At 44.3% G+C, this 26129-nt stretch overlaps 1 protein-coding gene across 6 annotated transcripts in view; it reads right to left on the reverse strand.

Annotated features, from left to right (window-relative positions):
• Positions 1-12074: 12074 nt before the first annotated feature.
• The window catches only part of RAB3D (RAB3D, member RAS oncogene family), a 36450-nt gene continuing 22395 nt past the window's right edge, over positions 12075-26129 (reverse strand). For 5 of the 6 annotated variants that reach the window (XM_056570386.1, XM_056570383.1, XM_056570385.1 and 2 more), the window contains exons 3-5: positions 25106-25224; positions 16052-16176; positions 12075-12931 (exon numbers count right to left, since the gene is read on the reverse strand). In XM_056570386.1, coding sequence (XP_056426361.1) covers positions 12753-12931; positions 16052-16176; positions 25106-25224 — 423 coding nt within the window. In that variant the 3' untranslated portion in view covers positions 12075-12752. The remainder of the gene's footprint in view (positions 12932-16051; positions 16177-25105; positions 25225-26129) is intronic. The other variant, XM_056570387.1, reaches the window with a different exon arrangement.

Genomic DNA, 26129 nt, shown 5'->3' on the forward strand with positions numbered 1-26129 from the left:
ATGACAATTTATATAGGAGGTATCCTGACCAGGTCAGGAGAAACGTAACTGCCTCACCGCCAGTACAAACAATAAGTCACAGTATATTGTATAAAGTTGTACCACATAGTCAATCTAAGTATAACTAATTTAGTCTAGCCATATGTAATGTTTAGATTAGGACTGTAGCAAAACGTATACTCTAAAGGTCTCTGAAGTCACTGGTCACCTCCGTGGGCCTGGCTGAACTGTATAGACTTTTCCACCTGTCTAACCTCAGGAAAGCTACTGTGGTCCGTAACTTGGTGTTGGAGTCATTATTGTCCCCATGCCTAGCCCAGGATCCAGCAGTATACCTTCGGGTGGTATTGAGGATAAACCACGAATACAAGGGGTTAATGCATCACACCCTCTACCACATTAATCCTGTTTCTTGTAGTCATCATCACATAGCACGAGTCATTAGCCACACTGATTTATGTAGTCAGGAATAATGTGTAAAGATATAGGCATTTTGGGGGGGATTTATCAAAACCTGTGTAGAGGAAAAGTTGACCAATTGCCCATACCACCCAATCAGATTTCTTCTTTAATTTGTAAAAAGACCACTGCAAAATCTACACAGGTTTTGATAAATCTACCCCTTTGTGTGCAGCTATATGGTGCCTCAGTAAGACCATAACACAGTGTTTCCCAACCAGCAGGTGGTCCTCTCATGTGCAGGGATGTAGTATCTAGTTACTTTTTGCTATCTAAATTTTTTTTTATAAGGTTGCTTGATTTCTTTTATGATCATATGCGTATCACTATTATTCATACATTTGTTACTAATCAAGTGAAAGTAGTTATGTTGTTTTCTGTATGTTGAAGCGTACCTGTCATATCTCAGAAAACGCTTTTATATCTTGCTCACTAGGTCATGCAGATGCTTTACATGTCTTTATAGGTCTAGCTTCTGTGTTTGGCTCACAAATCCCTCTGTTCTGCTGCTCACTCATTCTGACATTCACTGCTCAGGAAGGGGCGTGTCCGAGGCAAGCACTGAGCCTGCCCTCACTCATCATGTATTTACTTCCTCCCAGAGTGCGCTGTGCTGTGTCTCTTTATTCAATCACTACAGGCTGCTTTGTAACCCCCTCCTCTCTGGTTATATTCTGCAGTCTGATAGGACAGGAGTGAGCACTTCCTCACTTACTGGACTTTGTCCCAGCCTGGCTTCAGCTGGGACAAAGATGACGCTGCAACTGGACAGTATTATGATCTGGATGGCATGGCGACCCCTAGTGGGATATTTTTATAAGCCATGATTTCTATAAAAAGGAGATTTTAAAAAGTTTTTGATTCTGACAGCGCCCATTTGGGTTCATTTTGCCACAAGGTAAGGGCCCTATGGATCCTTGTTATGCCTGTGGTAGAAGAGAAATCCCATTATATCTGAAGGGTTTACAGTTTCTAACCATCCAAGCTCACTCACTGTCAAATAAAGTTGACATTATCTATAAACCTTTTCCTAGAAGAAAAAGGTCTTTCACAGGTTTCCATTGTTATATGTAGTGACTGGTCCCCGTATTCTCATATATTAGTTACTGTAACTTTGAGTGAATGCGGTTCCCATTGCAGTCCCCATTGTTGCAGGTATCAATTGCAGTTTAAATGAAATAATTGGGGAGATTTATGTAAACCTGTCTAGAGGAACAGTTGCTAAGTTGCCCATAGCAACCTATCAGATCACTATGGGCAACTCAGCAACGTTTCCTCTGAACAGGTTTTGATAAATCTCCGCCATTGTGTTTATCCTGTAACATGCCTGATTTCCCAATAAGTCAATGCCTAAAATAATGAGGAGGGTGACACCACTCTTGGAAGATGCTGTCTGCCCTGAGTAATAAAGGGGTCCCGTGTAGCAGACCCCACCACTGTATTATTACAACTTTATATCAAATGTGAATAGATGTTTCTATAAGATAAATTTTCATGTAATACAGCGTAGAAAACCCCTTTACGGTTTCTCCTTGCACCCCTAGGTCTCTCCATGCACAGGAAGATTCGGGGGCCAGTTCTGGAGATTGCAGGGGTCCCATAATCAGACCTCCCCTCCCATCTCGATTAGACACTTTTCTCCTATTCTTTTGATAGGGGATAAGTTTAAAAACGCTTTAAGGCAAATATAAAGGGGAGTGTTGCTTACACTCTAGCTTAGGGTTCTAAATAGGGGACCTACCCTCCTTCTATTGACTCAGAATTGAATGATAGGATATTTAAAAAGTGAGTTTTCTGAATCACTCACCTCATTTAAAGGGGTACTCCGCCCCTGGCATCTTATACCCTATCCAAAGGATAGGGGATAAGATGTTAGATCGCCACGGTCCTGCTGCTGGGGAGCCCGGGATCCCCGCTGCGGCACTGCGCTATCATTACAGCACAGAGCGAGTTCGCTCTGCACGTAATGACGGGCAATACAGGGGCCAGAGCAGCGTGACGTCATGTCTCCGACCCTCATGACATCACTGCCCGTCCCCTTAATGCAAGTCTATGGCAGGGGGCGTGGCGGTCGCCCTCCCATAGACTTGTATTGAGGGGGCGGGCCGTGACGTCACGAGGGGGCGGAGCCGTGACGTAACGATGCTCCGGCCCCTGTATTGCCCGTCATTACGTGCAGAGCGAACTCGCTCTGTGCTGTAATGATAGCGCGGTGCTGCAGCAGCGATCCCCGGGGTCCCCAGCAGCGGGACCGCTGCGATAAGATGTCTAGGGGCCGAGTACCCCTTTAAGCAGAACATTAATGGGATTATAAAATCAGGAATAAAGGTAAAATAAAAGTTGATTGAAGGTGCTGTTACTTGCCTACTCTGTAAGGTTATTTATAATAAAGAATTGAGGAAGAAAGATATATATTAAAATCCATTAGCTTTTTTCTTGCCAAAGTTATAATATTTTCACCTCATCCACAGAAAAAGAAAGAAAAAAAAGAATGCTGGCAGTTGTAGTTTTGCAACAGCTGGAGACACCTTGGTTGGAAAACACTGCCATAAACAATAATTTTTAATTAGTTCCATATAAAAAAAAAAATTGGTTGTACTTAAAGGAGTACTCCGATGATAGTTTTTTTTAATGGTAAACTAACCCTAAAGCAAAGTTATATAACATTGTAAATTACTTACCTTATCCATATCGCTCTTTTCCTGGTCTTCTCCCGCATTTCTCCTTCTAACGGAAGCTGGCTCCTTTTTCTTCAATCTGTGACGCTCGACCGCTGTTTCTTCTGCACCGCCGCCATGTTAGCCCGGTGACTCATCGCTCCCATGAGTCACTGCGGGCTGTGGCGGCCTCCCAGCCCGGAGCCGGCTACTCCATCAAAGTTAATTTATTATGCGCATGCGCAGTACTAGGCAAATAGCGTAGGGCTAACGCTAGGCTCCTATCGCTGCCTACGTTAGCCCTACGCTATTTGGGTAGAGCTGCGCAGTACTACGTTAGCCGCGCGCAACCCCGCTAGCGGTGATGGTAGCGATGGGAGGCATTCTTGTGACACCGCTAGTGCAGTGTTTCCCAACCAGGGTGCCTCCAGCTGTTGCGAAACTACAACTCCCAGCATGCCCGGACAGAATGCTGGGAGTTGTAGTTTTGCAACAGCTGGAGGCACCCTAGTTGGGAAACACTGCGCTAGTGGGCATATGGAAGGAGGGAAGGAACTTTATTATAATTTATTATAATTTCCTGGGGGTGGGGGAGGAGGGGGAGAGAGCAGCAGCTAACAGGAAGCTGGCGCAGGGAGTCATGGGAAATGTAGTCTTTATGGCTACAGGTGGCAATTACAAGAGAATGGCTGGGCCAAATTTGACAAATAAGGTATCGTTGGAAAGGTCTTTGAAAGAGCGATCAGATGACGTAAACTTTTTTTTTTAAGTACCAGCGCTCCGGAGTACATCTTTAATGCATTAGATCAGCTCTAGACATTGGTGGTTATGGGTTAAGGTTAAAGTTAAGAATGGGTATAGAAAATGACATACATATATAATATTCAGGTAAATTTGCCTGCAAAAATTGTACATGTGTAACTATCTACTCCTCACATTACAGAAATTCCGAGCAGAATCCAACACAAATTTCATTGTTTTCAATGAGATTCTGCTGGATCAAGCATATGGCGTAATTTCCGCGAAGGAATCATCTGCTGCGAAAAATCTGATTCCGTCCTCCCCTGAAAGAATTGACATAGGATAGGTAGAGACGTACCACTCAGGGCTGGTGGGTCTTGGAGCAGCTATGAGAATTGACACCCGTGACTCCTTACCCGGGTCCAGACAACTATTTCAAACTATGATTTCTATGAGTGTTTCAGTAAATCGTAGTGTTCTGGGACCCCACTCCTTGCACCTGTTTCATGCTGCCCATGGTTTGGCAGGTTCTCTTCAACCTTAAAGGGGTACTCCGGCCCTGAGACATCTTATCCCCTATCCAAAGGATAGGGGATAAGATGTCTCACTACGGGGGTCCCGCCGCTGGGGACCCCCGCAATCTTGTGTTCGCCACCCACCTGTTTGAGCAGCTCACTGCGGTGCTAGCTCACACACAGCCGGGTGGCGACCACAGGGCCGGAGTATGGTGACGTCATGACTCCGCCCCCATGTGACATCACCCCCTGCCCCCGCTATGCAAGTCTATGGGAGGGTGCGTGACGGCCGTCACGCCCCTCCCATAGACTTGCATAGCGGGGGCGGGGGGTGGTGGGTCTGACGTCACACGGTGGAGTGGAGTGATGACGTCACCATACTACGGCCCCGTGGTCGCCACCTGGCTGTTTGAGAGCTGGCACCGCGGCGTGCCTCTCAAACAGGTGGGTGGCGAACAGAAGATTGCGGGGGTCCCCAGCGGCGGGACATCTTATCCTCTATCCTTTGGATAGGGGATAAGATGTCTCAGGGCCAGAGTACCCCTTTAAGACCTAAATGTATTAAATATTCTGAATGATTGGGCTGTCATAGAAAAGTTTACTTGTTTTGAAACCGCCCCAAAAAAGCACTACTTTGGTTGGGAAACACTGGTCTTTGCATTGGTTCTGGACCTCCAATCCCCAAGCCGTTCAATCTTCTCAGACCTCTTGTGCATTCAGATGACTCATGGGGAAGTAGCTTCCTTTCACATAGAAGAAGTACTCCTCTATATACAGAGCCAAAGGTCAAGTGGGTTCTCTTATATCAAGGGGCCGTATGTTGGGTTCACATGCACCAATAAACCAATGTCTTCCCCCCACAATGCCAAAAATAAAAGGACTGTGATGCTGGATTGGTATCTTTCTGACAATGCACATGGCCAATTGTTGCATTGTTTTAGAAAAATAAACGCCCCAACATATAATTAAAGGGGTACGCTAGGGGGAAAAAAAGTTTTCAAATCAACTGATGCCGGAAAGTTAAACAGATTTGTAAAAAATTACTTCAATTTTAAAATCTTAACCCTTTCAGTACTTATCAGCTGCTGTATGCTCCAGAGGAAGTTGTATAGCTCTTTCCAATCTAACCCCAGTGCTCTCTGCTGACACCTCTGTCCATGTCAGGAACTGTCCAGAGCAGGAGAGGTTTGCTATGGGGATTTGCTCCTGCTTTGGAAAGTTCCTGACACGGACAGAGGTGTCAGCAGAGAGCACTGTGGTCAGACGGGAAAGAACTAAACAACTTCCTCTGGAGCATACAGCAGCTGATAAGTACTGGAAGGATTAAGATTTTTACATAGAAGTAATTTACAAATCTGTATAACTTTCTACCACCAGTGGATTTGAAACATAATTTTTGCTCTGGAGTACCCCTATAAGGGTCTCTGCAGTCGGGACCCTTCCTGATCAGACATCGATGGTGTATCCAATCAGAGTGATACACGCTTCAGCCTATCGAACCTGCCTTTTCTCACTTTCATTTATTCTTAACACAGCCCTGTGAAAGCAAATAGTACATTCCTGATTGATGTTCTGTACTTCTATAACATTCCACAATTTCCTTTATAGTCTTTGCACAACACATATTTCTGGACTTTCTGGTCCACCAACATACCTGACTACAGATAAGTATAACCGGGATGTCGGTCTACCTGGTAGAACCTTCTTAGACACCTGAAATGACAGGTATAAAGCCACATACACACTTTCTAGTACACCATTCACTAGTGCCCAGCCCTGACTCACTAAGCTTGAAAAACCTGTAGCATTGATCCAGCTGTCACCTTTGACCTTCTCAAGAGGGACGTGACCAGAAAGTAATGTCACTATTGACAGGGACAGGAACCTGTGGCGATGATTCCACATGTGCAGGTATTTGCCTCGTAGTTAAAGATCCCAGTAAATATTCATATTATGTCAAACTTTTAAGGAATCTTTGCAAGAGGTCATGAGAGAAAATGCTTCTTGTAGTGGTCACTCAGGTTAGGCCATACACTTTTTTTTTTTTTGCAAAAAAATGGATGGCTAAAAACCATATGCACATTGAGGGGGGAGGGAAAGGAGTTATTTTTTATTATTAATTTATTAATTATTATTATGATGGACCATTAAAAAAATAGAAAATAATTAAGTCGTCAGAACAAAAAACTAAAAACTGGGGTGGTCTACGATTTTCAGGAGCCACACAAAGAGTACAGAAATGTAATACAGCAAATCATACACTTCTAAACGTTAAAAAAAAATATATTATCCCTCGGGTAAAAGGCCCTTATATGCTCCAGCAATTATGTATACTTTTTTAAATGTCATGTGACAGGAGAGGTGGCTCTAGACTTTGTGAAAGCTTAGGCAGAAGTCAAAAATGAGGATCTCACTGACACATGTAATTAGGATATTCCCCTAGTAGATAGGGAATTCCCCTATTAATTAGAATCCCCAGTAGGTAGGTAGGGAACCCTCCCCTTTTATGTAGAAGTCCCCAGAAAATAGGCAAGTAAGAAATCCCCCTATAAGCCAGAAGCCCTCCTAAGATGGTTAAGTAGGGAATATCACCAATTAGGTTGAAGCCACCAGTAGGTAGGAAACCCTCCCGTTTATGTAGAAGCCCACTGTAGTAAGGTAGGTAGGGAACCCTCCTCCTTTTAGTTAAACCCCCCCCCCCAGTAAGAATGTAGGTAGAAAACCTCCCCTTTTAGGTAGAAGTCCCCAGTAGTTAGGTAGGTGAGAAAGCCTCCCTATTAGGTAGAAATCCCCATAAGATAGGTATGTAGGGAATATATCCCCTATTAGGTTGAAGCTCCCAGTACGTAGGCAGGTAGGAAAACCTTCCCTTTATGTAGAAGCCCCTTGAAGTTAAGTAGGTATTAAACCCTCTCCTTTAAGATAGAAACCCCCAGTAAGTAGGTAGGTAGCCTGGAAAACCCTCCCCTTTAAGTAGAAGCTGCCCAGTAAGTAGGGAATTCTCCCATTTTAGATAAGCCCCCAGTAATTAGGTAGGTAAGGAACACTACACTTTTACTTAGAAGGCCCCAGTAAGTAGGTAGGTAGAAATCCCTCCCCTTTATGTAAAAGCCCCCAGTATTTAGGTAGTCAGATAGGTAAGGAATCTCCTATTAGTTAGATGCCCCTATTAAATATGTTCCCCCAATAAGTCATCTCCAAAAGAAAATGATAAAAATCCTACTCATCTCACCTCCACTCCCGCACTAAAGCCTCTGCATCCTCCACTCTGTTAGTGGTGCAGGACTGACTCTGGATAAGGGAGTACATGATGAAGAGACCTCAGAGCGGGAGCGGAGGGAAGGTGAGAGGGATTTTTTTTTTAATGATCTGCAGGTGTAATGTACAAGTAATCGTGCAAATGTCCCTAAGACGTATTGATAATTTTGGGCCATTATTGTGTCCATTCACATACATTACACGGAGCATATACCAAGCCCCAGGCTAATTACCTGTTCTGACAACCCTGCCCTGATGTAATAATGGTGTGTTGAAGCTGTTGACCGGGTTCTGTGACTCTTTTTTTTCACAATATTTATTATTTTGGCACAAGTGTGTATTTTTCTGGTGCACAGTTTTTTTTTTGATGCTCGACAATGGGAAAAGATGACTTAGCACATTTCCTGTCACTTGTCAATGTAGAGGACAGGGGCCGTAAATGATTTCTTACAGAAAAAATGGTTTTCACCAATTACATCATCAAAGTATGGTTTATTTTTCCTATCTTGGTTTCAAAAAACCCTGCACTATACTCTTGGCCTAGGGCTACTACGCTGATGACACTCAACTCAGCCTCTCTGGTCCAGACGTCACCTCCCACCATTCCAAAATCCCAGATTGTCTGTCCATATCTTCCTTCTTCTCATCCTGCTTTCTCAGACTCAACATGGAGAAAACAAAATTCATAATTTTCCCCCCATCCTGCTCCAACCCCCTACCTGATCTATCAATTACAGTCAATGGCTCCACTCTCTCTCCGCTGCCTTGGGGTCACCTTCAACTCTGCTCTATCTTTTAAACCCCACATCCAGACCTTCATCACCTCCTGTCGCCTTCACCTCAAGAACATTTCTTGAGTTAGCTCATTCCTCAACTTTGACTAAACTTCTGGTATGCGCCCTCATCATCTCTCACTTGTACTACTGCAACATCCTCCTCTGGACCCTTCCATCAAACACTTTTGCTTCCCTACTATCCATCCGTAACTCTGCTGCCTCATTAATCCACCTCTCCCTTCGCTTCTCCTCTGCCTCTCCCCTCTCACTGGCTACCCGTTGACCAACAAATTCAGTTTAAACTGCTCACCATGACATACAAGTCCCCTCCGTGCATCTCTGACCTGATCTTCCAATATCGCCCCTCACATAATCTCTGATCCTCTCAGGACCTCTGCCTGTGCTTTCCTCTAGTCCGCACCTCACAGGACCATCTCCAAGACTTCTCCTGAGCTTTTCCCACACACCCTCACTACCAGAAACATCCCATGCAGTCAGGACACGCAGGGATCTGTGCAGTAAGGACAAGCAGGGCTCTGTACACTGAGGACAAGCAGGGCTCTGTACACTGAGGACAAGCAGGGCTTTGTACACTGAGGACAAGCAGGGCTCTGTAGACTGAGGACAAGCAGGGCTCTATAGACTGAGGACAAGCAGGGCTTTATGCACTGAGGACAAGCAGGGCTCTGTGCACTGAGGACAAGCAGGGCTCTGTGCACTGAGGACAAGCAGGGCTCTGTGCACTGAGGACAAGCAGGGCTCTGTGCACTGAGGACAAGCAGGGCTCTGTACACTGAGGACAAGCAGGGCTCTGTACACTGCGGACAAGCAGGGCTCTGTAGACTGAGGACAAGCAGGGCTCTGTGCACTGAGGACAAGCAGGGCTCTGTGCACTGAGGACAAGCAGGGCTCTGTGCACTGAGGACAAGCAGGGCTCTGTACACTGAGGACAAGCAGGGATCTGTACACTGCGGACAAGCAGGGCTCTGTACACTGCGGACAAGCAGGGCTCTGTACACTGAGGACAAGCAGGGCTCTGTGCAGCGAGGACAAGCAGGGCTCTGTACACTGAGGACAAGCAGGGCTCCATACACTGAGGACAATCGGGGCTCTGTACACCGAGGACAAGCAGGGCTCTGTACACTGAGGACAAGCAGGGCTCTGTGCACTGAGGACAAGCATGGCTCTGTACACTGAGGACAACCATGGCTCTGTACACTGAAGACAAGCAGGGCTCTGTACACCGAGGACAAGCAGGGCTCTGTACACCGAGGACAAGCAGGGCTCTGTACACTGAACCCAATCAGGGCTCCTTACACTGGGGACAAGCAGGGCTCTGTACACTGAACCCAATCAGGGCTCCTTACACTGGGGACAAGCAGGGCTCAGTGACATGCTTCCGGCACACACATCAGGATGAATGACAAGCCAGGAGCCTGCACAGAGTCCTGCTTGTCCCAGCCATACTTCCTGTATTTGGAATCTTCATAGAGACACACATGTAATAGCTGCAGGGACAGCATTTTTTCACCCAAAAATATAAAAAAAATGTTTACTCAATGTATAAATGTATATTACAAATATACATAAAGGTATAATCTACATTAGATCACATTTTTTTGTTTAAGGGATATTCCGAGCAAAAACATTTTATCCCCTATCCAAAGTCCCACCGCTGGGACCCAACTATTATTCTATACTAACAACTAGAAACTACTCATCTAGAATGTATGTCCTGAGCCAGGTCATTAGGGGTATTTGTCTCTTGGCATGCTGGGAGTTGCAGTTTGGCAACAGCTGGAGGCACCCTGGTTGAGAAACACTGCCCTATATGCTAAGATTGTTATATTCTATACAAACACCTATAAACTACTCATCTAGAATGTATGTCCTGAGCCAGGTCATTAGGGGTATTTGTCTCTTGGCATGCTTGGAGTTGTAGTTTGGCAACAGCTGGAGGCCCCCTGGTTGGGAAACACTACTGTAAATCCTGTTCCTGATCCCAGTGCTGCACCATCTCCTCCTGTTGGCTCTGTTTCTATGGTGGATTATCTGCAGTGCAGAGGGTTGGTGCTCAGTGTTACTGCGGTGGGTGATATATAAGGGGATACACTCTGTAATGCTCACATAGTGTGACCGCTCTAATGCACACTGACTGCAAACACTGACGTGGAAGGTAGAAGGGAAAAAAAAAAACATTTCTATAAGGAAAATCCTAGGTGTGTACTCTGCAAGATAAATATTTAATCTAAAGTGCCTGAGCCGGTTCTGTAAACTGCACCTTAAAGATCCCGCGCAGAAATTCTGCAAATATTAATATACACTGGAAAGATTAGGAGATATGCCGGCATAGGAAAATCATAAAACATGTCCGAAATATTTACCAACGAAAATGACGCCTCCTGTTTCACACTACCCTGCCAATTCTCATTGTGCAAACACTAGGCCTGGGTGACAATGCATTAATAGTGAAGCAATGTCACACGGCTGCTGCATACAATCACTGCCATGTGACATTAGGTCACAGAATGCCATGTCTGTAAGGTGTAGGGCAGTGTTTCCCTATCCAGGGTGCCTCTAGCTGTTGCATGCTGGGAGTTGTATTTTTTAACAGCTGGAGGCACACTGGTTGGGAAACACTGATCTAGAATATAACCTGAACATCTGGACACAGACATTACCTCAACCTAATACACAGACATTAGGACACACAGACCTCTCCTCATCCTAATACACAGACATCAGGCCTCACAGACCTCTCCTCATCCTAATACACAGACATCAGGACACACAGATCTCTCCTCATCCTAATACACAGACATCAGGACACACAGACCTCTCCTCATCCTAATACACAGATAGGACACACAAACCTCTCCTCATCCTAATACACAGACATCAGGACACACAGACCTCTCCTCATCCTAATACACAGACATCAGGACACACAAATCTCTCCTCATCCTAATACACAGATAGGACACACAGACCTCTCCTCATCCTAATACGCAGATAGGACACACAGATCTCTCCTCATCCTAATACACAGACATCAGGACACACAGATCTCTCCTCATCCTAATACACAGATAGGACACACAAATCTCTCCTCATCTTAATACACAGACATCAGGACACACAGATCTCTTCTCATCCTAATATACAGACATTAGGACACATAGGACACACAGATCTCTCCTCATCCTAATACACAGATAGGACACACAGACCTCTCCACATCCTAAGACACAGATAGGACACACAGATCTCTCCTCATCCTAATACACAGATAGGACACACAGATCTCTCCTCATCATAATACACAGACATCAGGACACACAGATCTCTCCTCATCATAATACACAGACACGAGGACACACAGACCTCTCCTCATCCTAATACACAGATAGGACACACAGACCTCTCATCATCCTAATACACAGATAGGACACACGGATCTCTCCTCATCCTAATACACAGACATCAGGACACACAGATTTCTCCTCATCCTAATACACAGACATCAGGACACACAGACTTCTCCTTATCCTAATACACAGACATCAGGACACACAGACCTCTCCTCAACCTAATACACAGACATCAGGACACACAGACCTCTCCACATCCTAATACACAGGAGATGCTCCTCTACACAGTGACTTGATACAATAAAAGGAGACTTCCTTTTATTAAAAATGTAAACATGTCATATAATTCTATTACACCAGAAGAGAGGGAACATCTGGAGCGATAACACCTTCATTTGTGATACCCAAATATATACATAAGATTCTGTATTTCAGTGACCACCCTCAGTCCATCGCGGACAGCCCCGTCCGTACACAGTATAATTTCTACGTCCCCCCTCCAGAAGGTTCATGCGGAGCATTAGACAACCATGCAGGGCATTGCTTTGCGGACCCCTCAGAATTATATATCTATGGGCACATCGGGTTTATCTTTGGCACTTAATGGCAGGACAACACAAATCTGGTGCCCTTCGGGAAGCTCCCGGTTGTGTCGCCTTAAGAAATGCTATATCACCATATGGTGGTGTATGTCGCCTGCATAGACAGTCACCCACAGTTTTTTGGGTGTATATTTTTCTATTTCTGTAACAATGGATTATTTTAGGGATATCTATGTAACAAAGTCTGTCGGGATATGTCTCTCACAAGAGTGGTCATGCTCAGCTGGGAGTGTGGGTCTCATACAGCCGGGTGGGGGACATGGGGGGCTGTATGTTACGTTTACAACTTGCTGAGCTTTGCATATAACAAGAGACATCTCTCTGACCTAGGTGGACATTTTTTTTTCTTTGCATAGTTATTTTGAACACTGGATTAACAAGAGCAGCTATTGTCCTTGGCAGGAGCATCGTTGAGTTGGGTGGTTCCACTTGACGGCACAGGTCCATTCTCCAGGCTCTCGTTCATCTTCTCACAGATTACGTCCACCAAGCGCTCAAACACCTGTTTCACATTGATGTTCTCTTTCGCACTGGCTTCGAAAAACTCAAATCCTAAAGGAGCGGGAGGAAGAATTGAAAGAAAAAGAGGAGGAGGAGGAAGAAGAGGAGGCAGAAGAAGAGGAGGCAGAAGAAGAGGAGGCAGAAGAGGAAGAGAAGCAAGAAGAGGAAGAAGAGCAAGAAGAGTAAGAAGAAGAGGAGGCGGAAGAGAAGCAAGAAGAGGAAGAAGAGTAAGAAGAAGAGGAGGCAGAAGAGGAGGCAGAAGAGGAAGAGAGGCAAGAAGAGAAAGAAGAGTAAGAAGAAGAGGAGGCAGAAGAGTAAGAAGAAGAGGAGGCAGAAGAGGAAGAGAAGCAAGAAGAGAAAGAAGAGCAAGAAGAGAAAGAAGAAGAGGAGGAGGAAGACGAGAAGGAAGAAGAGTCAGAAAAAGAGGAGGGAGAAGAGTAAGAAGAAAAGGAGGAGGAAGAAGAGGAGGAGGAAGAAGAGGAAGAAAAAGAGGAAGAGGAGGAGGAAGAAGAGGAGGAGAAGGAAGAGGAAGAAAAAGAGAAGGAAGAAGACTACATTAGAGATGATCCACAGTGATGGGTGAACATGTAGAGCAGGGTTTCCCAACCAAGGTGCCTCCAGCTGTTGCGAAACTACAACTCCCAGCATGCCCGGACATCCGAAGGCTGTCCGAGCATGCTAGGACTTGTAGTTTTGTAACAGCTGGAGGTACTCTGGTTGGGAAACACTGACTTAGACTGTTGAAATATTGAGCTGACATCAGCCTTGACAATGTTTCTTTTCTTAGTCTTTCACCATGCGGGATAAATAATTTATGGTACAGGTCATTACGGGTCAAATTACATCCCCTCCAGCACTGTAAGAGCCCATTCACACTACAGAATCTCCATTCTTAGAAATTACGGGGCAGAGACTCTGCTTGGAGCACTAAAAAATTTGCCGTATTTAGATGACAATGCATTTTCCTATTTGATTTTGCCAAAAGAATGAACACGGCAGAACGTCCCTAGTGTAAATGGTGCAGCAGAATCCAAATGAAAAAAATGGGGGCTGCTGCACCAAATCTTTCACAGTGGATTTCCGCTCGGAAAATACCTAGTGTGAATGGGCCCTAAGGGTAAGGAATTTGTGAGCGGAGAAATTGCAGGCAAGATTAAGCTTGCAGCAGCCTTCGGTTGCCTTCAATGGAATTCTGCTGAACCACGCACTGTTAAAGGGGTACTCCCGAGGAAATTTTTTTTTTTTTTATCAACTGGTGCCAGAAAGCGAAACAGATTTGTAAATTACTTTTATAAAAAAATCTTAATCCTTCCAGTACTTTTTAGGGTCTGTTTACTACAGAGGAAATGTTTATCTTTTTGGATTTCTCTTATGTCATGACCACAGTGCTCTCTGCTGACCTCTGCTGTCCATTTTAGGAACTGTCCAGAGCAGCATATGTTTGCTATGGGGATTTTCTCCTGCTCTGGACAGTTCCTATAATGGTGGACAACAGAGGTCAGCAGAGAGCACTGTGGTCGTGACATAAGAGAAATACAAAAATAACTCAGTAGTATACAGCCCCTAAAAAGTACTGGAAGTACTGAATTTACAAATCTGTTTAACTTTCTGGCACCAGTTGATCTAAACAAAGGGGTTTTCCACGAGAGTAACCCTTTAAATTTTCACGGCAGAAATTCAAATATCAGACTCCCCCAAAAGAACGTTCATGCTCAGGCTTTCGACGGAATCAGCATGGATATGCATTGCCGAGAGGCGCATGTCAGAGCCGTCCCAGCAGATGGAATGTGTGCCCCAGAATTTCTCCGTAGTGTGAAGGTACCCTTTAAGGGGTACTCCACTGGCCAGTGTTCTGAACACTGTGAGCGTGCTGCGGGGGGTCGGCCATGCCCCCTCGTGACATCACACCACGCCCCCTCCCATAGATTTGCATTGAGGGGGCATGGCGTGACGGCATGAGGGGGGCGTTGCCGACCACCACAGCGTGCTCACAGCATTCGGAACTAAATGTTCCGAGCGCTGGTCAATGGAGTACCCCTTTAATCTTCAACATAGTTCTTAGAAGAACCATGGACCTCTCGCTTCCAAAAACAGCATCACACCTGGTCGAGTATGGTATTGCTGTCCCTGTGCTTCCATTCTCTGATCTCCCAACACAGAATTGTGGAATAAGCCTGGCCATACACTAAGTTGGGCCACCATTAAAGGGGTATTCTATTGTAGTCAAAAAATTCATATATTGCTAAATTTTTACAGAAAAAAACGAACTAGCTCCCATGTCTGTCTGATTCCGGTCCCCTTCCAGTTCCTGCGAAGGTCGGGGTGTAGGTGAGTATAGCTTACTTTATTTTAATTTAATTTTTTTTGCTCTTTGGTGTTGCTTAACTTTTATTACTATTACTACTGCTACGCCGCGTCCATACATCACGGAAACGGGGTGTTGGAAGTGCTCCACCTGGAGTAATCTTTGTGATGCTTATCTTTTAGCTTTTGGACCAATATACTCTTTATTATTATGTTGACTGTCTAGCACGGATTGTCTGGCGAATTGGTCCATTATTTTGTTATCTGGTTATATCTGGGCTCTGAATATGATCTGTGTCCCAGCTTGTCCCCTGAGGATCCCAGTCACCAACTGGGTGAAATGCGTTGGGAATGGAAAATGAATGTGTTTGAGTTATCCAAATTATTTCTTGGTTACTACTCCTCATATATATATGCATTTTATTTTTTATACTATTATTTTCTTAATATTTCTTATTTTCTATATAGTTTATTGAATATATGTATATACACCTATATATGTATAGCCTTGCATTGAGGGGGCGGGGCATGATGTCATGAGGGGCAGGGCTATGACGTCACGGGCTCCCGGCTCCAGCGTTCGGAATAGTTTGTTCCAAACGCTGAGCAGCGGAGTACCCCTTTAAGATTATTGTATGTATTGCTTTTATATCACGAGGGGTAAAAGTAAGTTTTAAGAGATTATAATTAAAAGTTAAGTTTTAGTACCGGTGTTTAAGTGAACCTACATGTAGTTTGCACGGTGCACTTTTTGCTATCTATATATTAGTGAATTCTTTGATTGATATTACTACTGCTACATCATAAAAGCACATTTCTCTTTTTATATGAAACCCATGAAGCCTGACAATCACAAATTTGCCTTACCTAATTCTTCAGCCAGTCTACGCCCCTCTTCTGCAGGGATGACTCGATCGTCTTCCAGGTCACATTTGTTTCCAACAAGTAGGACCTGAGCATTGTCCCAGGAGTAGGTTTTAATTTGGGTTGCCCTGTAAGTTTACAAAAAAATAAAAATAAATAAAAAATGAAACACTGATTGAAAAAAAAAAAATACTCTTTCACAAAGTTTTTCCATGTATGATCCCATTCATATATTTCGCTCAGGAAAATCCGTTACAGCAGCCTCCCATAGTTTTTATTGAAATTCTTTGGCACCATTCACACTACCAAATGTCTGCGGCAACGTGGGTTCCCAGACTCCTCCTTAAAGTGGTAGTCCGCCCCAAACATCTTATCCCCTATCCAAAGGATAGGGGATAAGATGTTAGAATTCGGGGGGTCATGCCGCTGTGGACCCCAGCGATTTCCATGCCGGCAGCGGCAACGTTAGGAACACGGAAGCTTGCAGCTTTTGCATTTGAAACGTCATGGCAGGCCCCCTCCATTCATGTCAATGGGAGGAGGCATGACGGCTATGACGTAGCCGTCACGCCTTCTCCGGTAGAAGTGAATGGAGGGGGTGCGGCGGCCGCATCGACAGTCATCGATCATGGAGCGGAATTCGCTCCGTGTGCGCCGAATGACTGGGTGCTGCCACGGAGATCGCAGGGGTCCCCAGCAGCGGGACCCCTCGATCTAACATCTTATCCCCTATCCTTTAGATAGAGATAAGATTTTTGGGGCACAGTACCCCTTTAAGAACTAATTATTCTTTAGGAAAAATTCGCTTAGAAATGCATTGTCGTCTACGGAAATGCCGAATTTCCGAGTGGTCCTTGTTTGCCTGGTTCCTGCTGCCCACTGAGTCTCCGCCTGAAATTTCTCCTGGACGGAGATTCCGTAGTGTGAATTGTAACCTATTTAAGACAGCATCTCCAACCAGGGTTCCTCCAGTTGTTGCAAAACTACAACTCCCAGGGAGTTGTAGTTTTGAAACTGGGAGTTGTAGTTTTGAAACAGCTGGAGGCACCCTAGTTAGGAAACACTGATATAAGAGCACAGCTGTTTTGGGCCTTAAAAACGTTATTCCAGGAATATAAAACAAGAATATAACTTGTCACCTCTCCACAGGATAGTTGATTAGTATCTGATCTGTGGGGGTCCAATCAATAGGACCCCCACTGGTTATTATAATGGAGGTCGCTTGTCTCCTGAGTGGATGAACAGAGCATGAACTGCTCCACTCCATTTGCTCTCTGAATATGATGAGATCTTTACTCCGCCATCTACAGCAGTCCAATAGGGAGCAAGTGTTGCACCATTCACTCAGGGGAGAAGGGACCTCGGACCCCCACCAATCAGATACTTATCAACTGTAGATAGGGGAGAAATCGGAATCCCATGTCATCAATTGGCTTTTCCGGCCATCTTCAGCCGAGATGGTCGGAAAGGTCAGAATCAGCCGGAATAAAACAAAAAATGGAACTGTCCGAATGGCGCCTTCCTTTGTAGAAAATAAAAATAAAAAATTGCCGATCGGTTTAAAAGGCAATTTTTATTATGGACAGAATAAGCATTAAAATGAAACAAAATCAAAATAAAATAGGGTGCAACTTAAAAGTTTCGAATCCGGACTGGATTCTTCATCAGGCAGTTTCTGTTACAGAAGGAAAATGCGCCAACTTTAAATGTAAAAGGCTGGATTACCACCGGGTCACAGGTCATGGGGGTGGATCCTTTTTCGGCATCATAAAAATCATTAAAACAACATTATGAATAAGACTGGACATAAGTAAGGTAGAAATAACACCAATATTAGTAAAATATGTAAAACTGATGCTAGTGTGTTTTGCAGCACTGGAGACCATTGGTTTTCTGCCCACTGCAATTCATGCTTTGTTTTTTTTTGTGTTTTTGTTGGCGCTCCGTTCAAATCACTGTAATGCTTCTTCTGCTATAGATCTCTGGTCCTATTTTGTCCAGCTGGTTTGTTGAAAAACAATAATAGTGCACTGAGAGTTTATTAATATCATGTTGGCCTCTAGATTGCCGAGACTATCCTCTGTGCGCACCGCATCAAATGAGACCCGTGCGCATGCTCACCTATAATCAACCAGACTCAGTGCACTATTATTATTGTTTTTTAACAAACCAGATGGACAAAATAGGACCAGAGATCTATAGCAGAAGAAGTATTTTGAACGGAGCTCCAACAAAAACACAAAAAAACAAAGTATGAATTGCAGTGGGCAGAAAACCAATGGTCTCCAGTGCTGCAAAACACACTAGCGCACCTCCCTAGCATCAGTTTTACATATTTCACTAATCTTGGTGTTATTTCTACCTTACTTATGTCCAGTCTTATTCATAATGTTGCTTTAATGATTTTTATGATGCCGCAAAAAGGATCCACCCCCATGACCTGTGACCCGGTGGTAATCCAGCCTTTCACATTTAAAGTTGGCGCATTTTCCTTCTGTAACAGAAACTGCCTGATGAAGAATCCAGTCCGGATTCGAAACTTTTAAGTTGCACCCTATTTTATTTTATTTTGATTTTGTTTGATTTTTTTTTTTTTTCATATTCAAACCATATCTTTATTTATGAAAAGTCAAATAAGGCAACAATCAGACAATCTTGATCTTACACAATCAATCAAACAGTAGCAGAGTGTGTCCATGTCAGGTGAATGATTTTGTTTGATTTTAATACTTATTCTGTCCATAATAAAAATTGCCTTTTAAACCGATCAGCAATTTATTATTTTTTTCTACAAAGAAAGGCGCCATTCGGACAGTTCCATTTTTTATGTTTGTTTTATCCTGCTTTAACCGTACCTGGAGGTTACGGGTAAGGACGCTGAGGCTGCCATCTCTCCTGCACCGCTAATTTAGCGAGTCTACATGCACTCAAAGGTGTTGTAATCTAAGTACAACACAACACGGTAAGGTGCAACTAATTGCACACCTGTACCTCTCTACTCACAGGACTTCACTAGGTGCGCACCTGTTTTCACTTATCTTTCAGAAACAGCCGGAATGGGGAAGTTACGCAATTTGCGTAACTCCCATTGATTTTATTGAAAATTACACATACAGTGTATCTCCGCGTGCTATGCTGTTTATGTAGGTCCCATAATTGCTCACATACCCGCTTTAGCTGCTTCCGGCTGGAGGTGGCTGAGAAGGCAAATTGAAGAGATAGGACAACCCCTTTAAATGGGCACTGTCAGAATCAAAAACATTTTATATGTTGTACTACTTGGCAAAACAATAACCTTTATAATATATGGCTTTTCAAAAAAAATCTTATAAGGATGGCCACTAGGGGTCCCCATACCATCCAGAACATAATCTTGTCTGGCTGCAGCATCAGCTTAAGACCAAGCTGGGACAAAGTCCAGTAAGTGAGGGTGGGACTAGCATTCCTCTGTGCTTACTCCTGTCCTATCAGACTGCAGCAAAAAAGAGAAGAGAGTGTTACAGAGCAACCTGCAGTGATTGGATAAAGACACTCAGCACAGCAGACTCAGGGTGGAAGTGAATGCATGGAGAATGAGGGTGGGCTCAGTGCTTGCCTTGGACATGCCTCTACCTGAGCAGTGGATGTCAGAATGAGTAAGCAGAATAAAGGAGGGATCTGTGAGCTAAATACAGAAACTAGTCACATAAAAAATATTTCTTTTTTTTTTCCTCATTTCAAAATCTGGAACTTTTGTACTTTTCTTTGTATTTGTTTCATTATTTATTTTTACATTTTTTGGGGGGTGTGTCTGTGTGTGGGGGGGGGGGGGGGCGTATAAACAGCAATTTCACCACTGTTTTCTTGGTAGTAGTATTCATAGTGTGCACCATGGGGCTAGCTTTTGCTGAAACTTGAAAGTTTCCATTGGTATCTTTTTGGGTTATCTATGACTTTTAGATGATTTTTTAGACTTTTTCTTTTGGTAGGTGAGCTGAACAAAAAAATTAAAAAATAAAAACTATAATGTTTTAGTTTCATTTTACAGTGTTCACCATGCTGGAAAATTCCAGAGGAGTGCTATCAGACAGGAGAGAGCGCAGAGGAGTACTATCAGACAGGAGAGAGGACAGAGAAGTACTATCAGACAGAAGAGAGCACAGAGGAGTACTATACGACAGGAGAGAGCACAGAGGAGTGCTATCAGACAGGAGAGAGCACAGAGGAGTGCTATCAGACAGGAGAGAGCACAGAGGAGTTCTATCAGACAGGAGAGAGCACAGAGGAGTGCTATCAGACAGGAGAGGGCACAGAGGAGTGCTATCAGACAGGAGAGAGCACAGAGGAGTGCTATCAGACAGGAGAGAGCACAGAGGAGTGCTATCAGACAGGAGAGAGCACAGAGGAAAGCTATCAGACAGGAGAGAGCACAGAGGAGTCCTATCAAACAGGAGAGCACAGAGGAGTCCTATCAGACAGGAGGGAGCACAGAGGAGTGCTATCAGACAGGAGAGAGCACAGAAGAGTGCTATCAGACATAAGAGAGAGAGCAAAGAGGAGTCCTACCAGACAGAAGAGAGCACAGTAGTGCTATCAGACAGTAGAGAGCACAGAGGAGTGCTATCAGACAGAAGAGAGCACAGAGCAGAACTATCAGACAGGAGAGAGCACAGAGGAGTGCTATCAGACAGGAGAGAGCACAGAGGAGTGCTATCAGACAGAAGAGAGCACAGAGGAGTACTATCAGACAGGAGAGAGCACAGAGGAGTACTATCAGACAGGAGAGAGCACAGAGGAGTGCTATCAGACAGGAGAGAGCACAGAGGAGTGCTATCAGACAGGAGAGAGCACAGAGGAGTGCTATCAGACAGGAGAGAGCACAGAGGAGTGTTATCAGACAGCAAAGAGGAGTGCTAGCCCACCCTCACTTACTGGACTTTATCCATGCCTGTGCTTCAGCTTGGACAAAGCCGTGATTTTATAAGCCATGATTTCTATAAAAAGGAAATTTTCTTAAAGGAAATCTGTCATCAGAATCACCCGCACTAAACCTGTTACACAGGCTTGTAGTGCGGGTGATCCTGATTAAAACGCTCCTTACCTGGTTAAAAATGGTTCAGCGCTTCTTAAGATATCTATATTTTTAGTTTTCTGTTATTCTCTGGCTTGGGACTCAATGGGAGGAGTTATCATCTGGGACTCGGCCACACGTCATTCTAGCTGGGCGGAGCTGCCGCCCGGCTCATGAATATTCATGAACTTATCCTCCTGGTCTAATTCTTCTTTCTCGGTCTGGTGTGGAGGGCCGCGCATGCGCCGCGTTCCGTACACCTGGAAGCGGCATTCTCCCCCCGGTTTCACTCGAGCTGCGGCCCAATACAAGTAAGAAGACGGGCTGCATAAGTGGGAGGAAGGGAGGGACGGAGGGTGTATTTATTCACAAACAGACCGAGAAAGAAGAATTAGACCAGGAGGATAAGTTCATGAATATTCATGAGCCGGGCGGCAGCTCCGCCCAGCTAGAATGACGTGTGGCCGAGTCCCAGATGATAACACCTCCCACTGAGTCCCAAGCCAGGGAATAACAGAAAACTAAAAATATAGAAATCTTAAGAAGCGCTGAACCATTTTTAACCAGGTAAGGAGCGTTTTAATCAGGATCACCCGCACTACAAGCCTGTGTAACAGGTTTAGTGCGGGGGATTCTGATGACAGATTTCCTTTAAGTATATGAGAAAGGTTAATGTTTTGCCAAGATGTACAACATATAAAAAGTGTTTGTATGTGACAAGGGTAAGGATCATCTCCTCTTAGTGGACCCATTCTCTTAATAGACCTGGGTCCTAGAAGACCTACTAGACATTTAAAGCATTGGTATGTGCCATATATTGATTTGTCTGGAACGCCCTTTACAGACCAAGGATAGGCGTCCTCCCTGTCATTGGAGTCCCCCAAGTGATGGTTAACCTAGTTTCACAACAAATTGCAGATGAAATTCCCAATGCTGGTTTGGCCTGCAGATCGTCTCTGTTTATCCAATGGCGCATGTGTTCTCAATAAGGAGAGGGGAGTAAGCTACTGCCAGACTCCTCTGGTGGAGACTTATCTCCCTTAAAAACAAAAGGATAAGGCACATTAAAGTCCAACAGCCTGAACCTTTTTGTCCCCAACATCTGCAACTAGAGGAGGAGGGTAGTTCAGAAAACAACATTAGAGGAAGTTGTCAGGTTCAGCCTACAGTAACCCAATGTATATGGCTGGCTTTACTGTATACTGTTGAGGTTTGCACACCATCTCATCTCCTGTCTGGTTAAGTGACATAAAAGACAGATGGGACATACGTGTGATTGTCTGCCCTCCTCGGGGTGTTTACTCTCGCAGTGAAGACACCATCTCCTTCTCTCTGTCATAGTCATTTACTTCTTAAAGAGCAAATCCACCCACAAGCTTATTGAGATTATGCAGTGTGGATAAATTAGAATCCATAGGGGCTTTTAACACAGAAACAATGGGGGATAGTGCTCTCCAATACCACACCCAGGATATTAAATAATAATATAATTTAGGGTATTTTATTGTGGTGTCCCAGCACCAAAGGCTGTCCTGTGGTCTGCGGCATGGGTGTTGGGCCCTCTAAGTGGTCAGAAAATGTTTAACCTCGACAGTCTTGCTCTGTATTCAGTCAGTCTACAAATGTATCCAGTCTTTATAATGCCTTATTCAGTATTTTTCATGCCTTAATTAATACTGTCATTAGTGAAATGCACAAAGCCAGACAGTAATTAAGTGTTTTATAGTATATCAGTCAGGATGTATTCTCTCCACATGTTCTATGTTGTTTGTACCATTTGTCTTCTGAACCGCATTAGGTTACCCCGAAATTCAAGGGGATACCTTAGGCGCAGAAGGAGGAGTCTATATGTTCCTGGTTGTGTCCCTCAGGTCTGGCCAATGAGGTGGACTCTACACAGCCGTCGTGGGGAGAAGATGCTAAAAGCCAATGAGCCCCTGGCACATGACCGGTAGCGAAGACTAGCCTACGGCAGCGCTGGCCCGCCTTCCGGAGTCACCTTGGTCATAAATGCTGCAACCTCAGGAAGAGCTCCAAGGACTGTTATGTGTTTGTTTCATGTCTGTTTGTCCATCCAAATGAAGTTACAAAGCCAACCAAACCCCAATTCTCAGGTAGTAGATAATGTCTATGGCACTACATCGTCCAGTTCAAAAAGCATATGGTTACCAACAAAGGCACCAACCACCCTAAGGTAGGAACTCTCATCCACTGTATTCTACCTACCTCCGACAAGGAACTTTCTAATTGCAATCATCAATCCTCAGCCTCCAGGACTGGGCACCAAGGACGGCTGTTTGTAAGAGTGGGAGTTTGTGGTGTCCCAGCACCAAAAGCTGTCCTGTGGGCTGCAGACTTCCTCGGGCAGACCTGTGGCACAGGTGTTGGGCCCTCTAAGTGACTGACTGCTGCCTTTCAATTGTTCAAGCACTTTATCAAATGTTTATTATATTTTCTATAAACACTGTATTATATGTAATTTATATGTGTTGAACCTTTAAGAGAGAGGAGCAGTGCGAGCCCATATGACCCCTAAACTGATAGCTATATAGAGTAGTGGGGGGGAGGAGTTGACCCAGTCTAAGCTGAGCATAAGTGTGGTAAAGGTGTGAGTTGTGTGTGGAGAAGCTCTGAAGGAAATCCAGAACAAATCTCGTCTTAAATGGGCACTGTCAGATACAACAACTTTTGATATGTTGTAAAGCATGTATAACCAATAGGTTTTGCAATTGCTTTAATTAGAAAAGTTTCAGTATTTCATTCTGAAAAAGCCAGCTTCAACACTTACTAATCCTGCCTGCTTGGACACATACCAGTCCTGCTGTGTCCATGCATCATCACCTATGTCATGGACACACTTCCTTGATTGACAGCTGTGAGCGCAGGGCTCACAGCTGGAGGAAAAATCCTCCCACTGTCAGCTTGTGTCCCGCTACTGTCAGTGAGGACAAGCTGGGAGTTGTAGTTTTGCTAATGCTAGGGGAGATGTGAGCAGACAGCATACTGAGGGAGGGGGCGGAGACCTGCACAGTGAGGCCACACCCCCTCCTTTTGAGAGGAATTCAGACTAGTGAGCTAAATTAAAAGTGTAATAAAAAAAATAAAGGTGCTAGACACATAAAAATTAGATGCACTTGGTCAGGATTAGGTACTGAGTGATATATGGAAAAAAGATTTTTTTGTTGGATCTGACAGGTACGCTTTAAGTCTTATTTAGCCATTTTGCAAGGGGACACAGAGGAAAATTTAAGCCCTGGCGGAGAAAGTCACAGGACCTTGTCAGAACCCTAGCGGCCTTATATCTAGTAAGTATTAATTCAGTGGGTGAAAAGCACCATAAGTCCCAGCAAGGCAACAGGCTCCCAAGGGGTTACACAACATCCTCTCCACTCTGCACCATACTGTTGGCGTGTAATACCATCTGGACCCTGCTCAGTAAAAGGCAATTATCCGTAACCCGACATCGGTGTGTTTCTTTACTCCCTGTGTCTGGCCCAGGAGAAGCTGTCTCCAACCTTGGACTGTGTATAGGATAACTGTGCCCTGGCGTCACAAAGGGATCAGGTATTCCTAGCACCCCCATGTCACCACTTTCAGTTCAGCTCTTTCAGTAGCTTTTTAAACCAATCATTTTCTGGTAAGGTCTCCATCTTAGATGGGAACCTGACCCCAATTGACAAACATGTACAAGGGGCCGAACCTAGCATGTTTTTTTTTATGGGAAGGTTGGGAGGGAGAGCTAATCGAATATTGGCTGACATCTATCTTATATGTATGGCCAACTTAACGCAATCTTGGGTTCAGTACAATCTAAAATGGTTTAAGTAATGAATAGACACTATAAGTCACTCTCTTGATTTTACTGCCTATGTGTAATCAGATGACACCATATATAATGTTTTTCCCCTTTGCACTTATAATGATATCTAGAGGGGTCCTGTTCTCTATCCCTTCCATCGTCCCCGGTCATATATTGCACAGTCCCAACAGTGAAGTTATTTGCTCACCAGTCCTGCACAGCATTGAATGAGTCCACGTTTGAGATGTCATACATGAGAAGGAATCCCATGGCTCCTCTATAATAGGCAGTGGTGATAGTGCGGTATCTCTCCTGTCCAGCTGTGTCCTGCAAAGATAACACAAAGTGTGATCAGCAGAAGAAGGTCAAATCTAGAACTAGGAGAACGCCTTGTAATAATGGGCTCTAACTCCAAGGAAACACTCTGTACTGTCCTTACAGATACCATGTGTCTCATATATACACATTCTTCAATCTCCAATGCACTCTTGGGGACTTGACAATAGGCTCAAAGATTACAGTGATCCTTTCTGATCTGACCTACCATACAGTAGCGCTAAGGAAACACATCTTGTGACAGACATCCCTTTATGTTACAACATATACAGTATGCTTCCATCTCTACAATTACACACGTTTACATCACATTGCAGTACCTTCAGTTGTATATTCTACACGTTATATATTGATTTATTAAACTACATATGAGTCACTCCAGAGCTGTACTCGCTATTCTGCTGGTGGGGTAATTGTGTACATACATTACATTACTTATCCTGTACTGATCCTGAGTTATATCCTGTATTATACTCCAGAGCTGTACTCACTATTCTGCTGGTGAGGTCACTGTGTACATACATTACATTACTTATCCTGTACTGATCCTGAGTTATATCCTGTATTATACTCCAGAGCTGTACTCACTATTCTGCTGGTGAGGTCACTGTGTACATACATTACATTACTTATCCTGTACTGATCCTGAGTTATATCCTGTATTATACTCCAGAGCTGTACTCACTATTCTGCTGGTGAGGTCACTGTGTACATACATTACATTACTTATCCTGTACTGATCCTGAGTTATATCCTGTATTATACTCCAGAGCTGTACTCACTATTCTGCTGGTGAGGTCACTGTGTACATACATTACATTACTTATCCTGTACTGATCCTGAGTTATATCCTGTATTATACTCCAGAGCTGTACTCACTATTCTGCTGGTGAGGT

This window comes from Hyla sarda, chromosome 4 (assembly GCF_029499605.1).
Source record: "Hyla sarda isolate aHylSar1 chromosome 4, aHylSar1.hap1, whole genome shotgun sequence".
NCBI lineage: Eukaryota > Metazoa > Chordata > Amphibia > Anura > Hylidae > Hyla > Hyla sarda.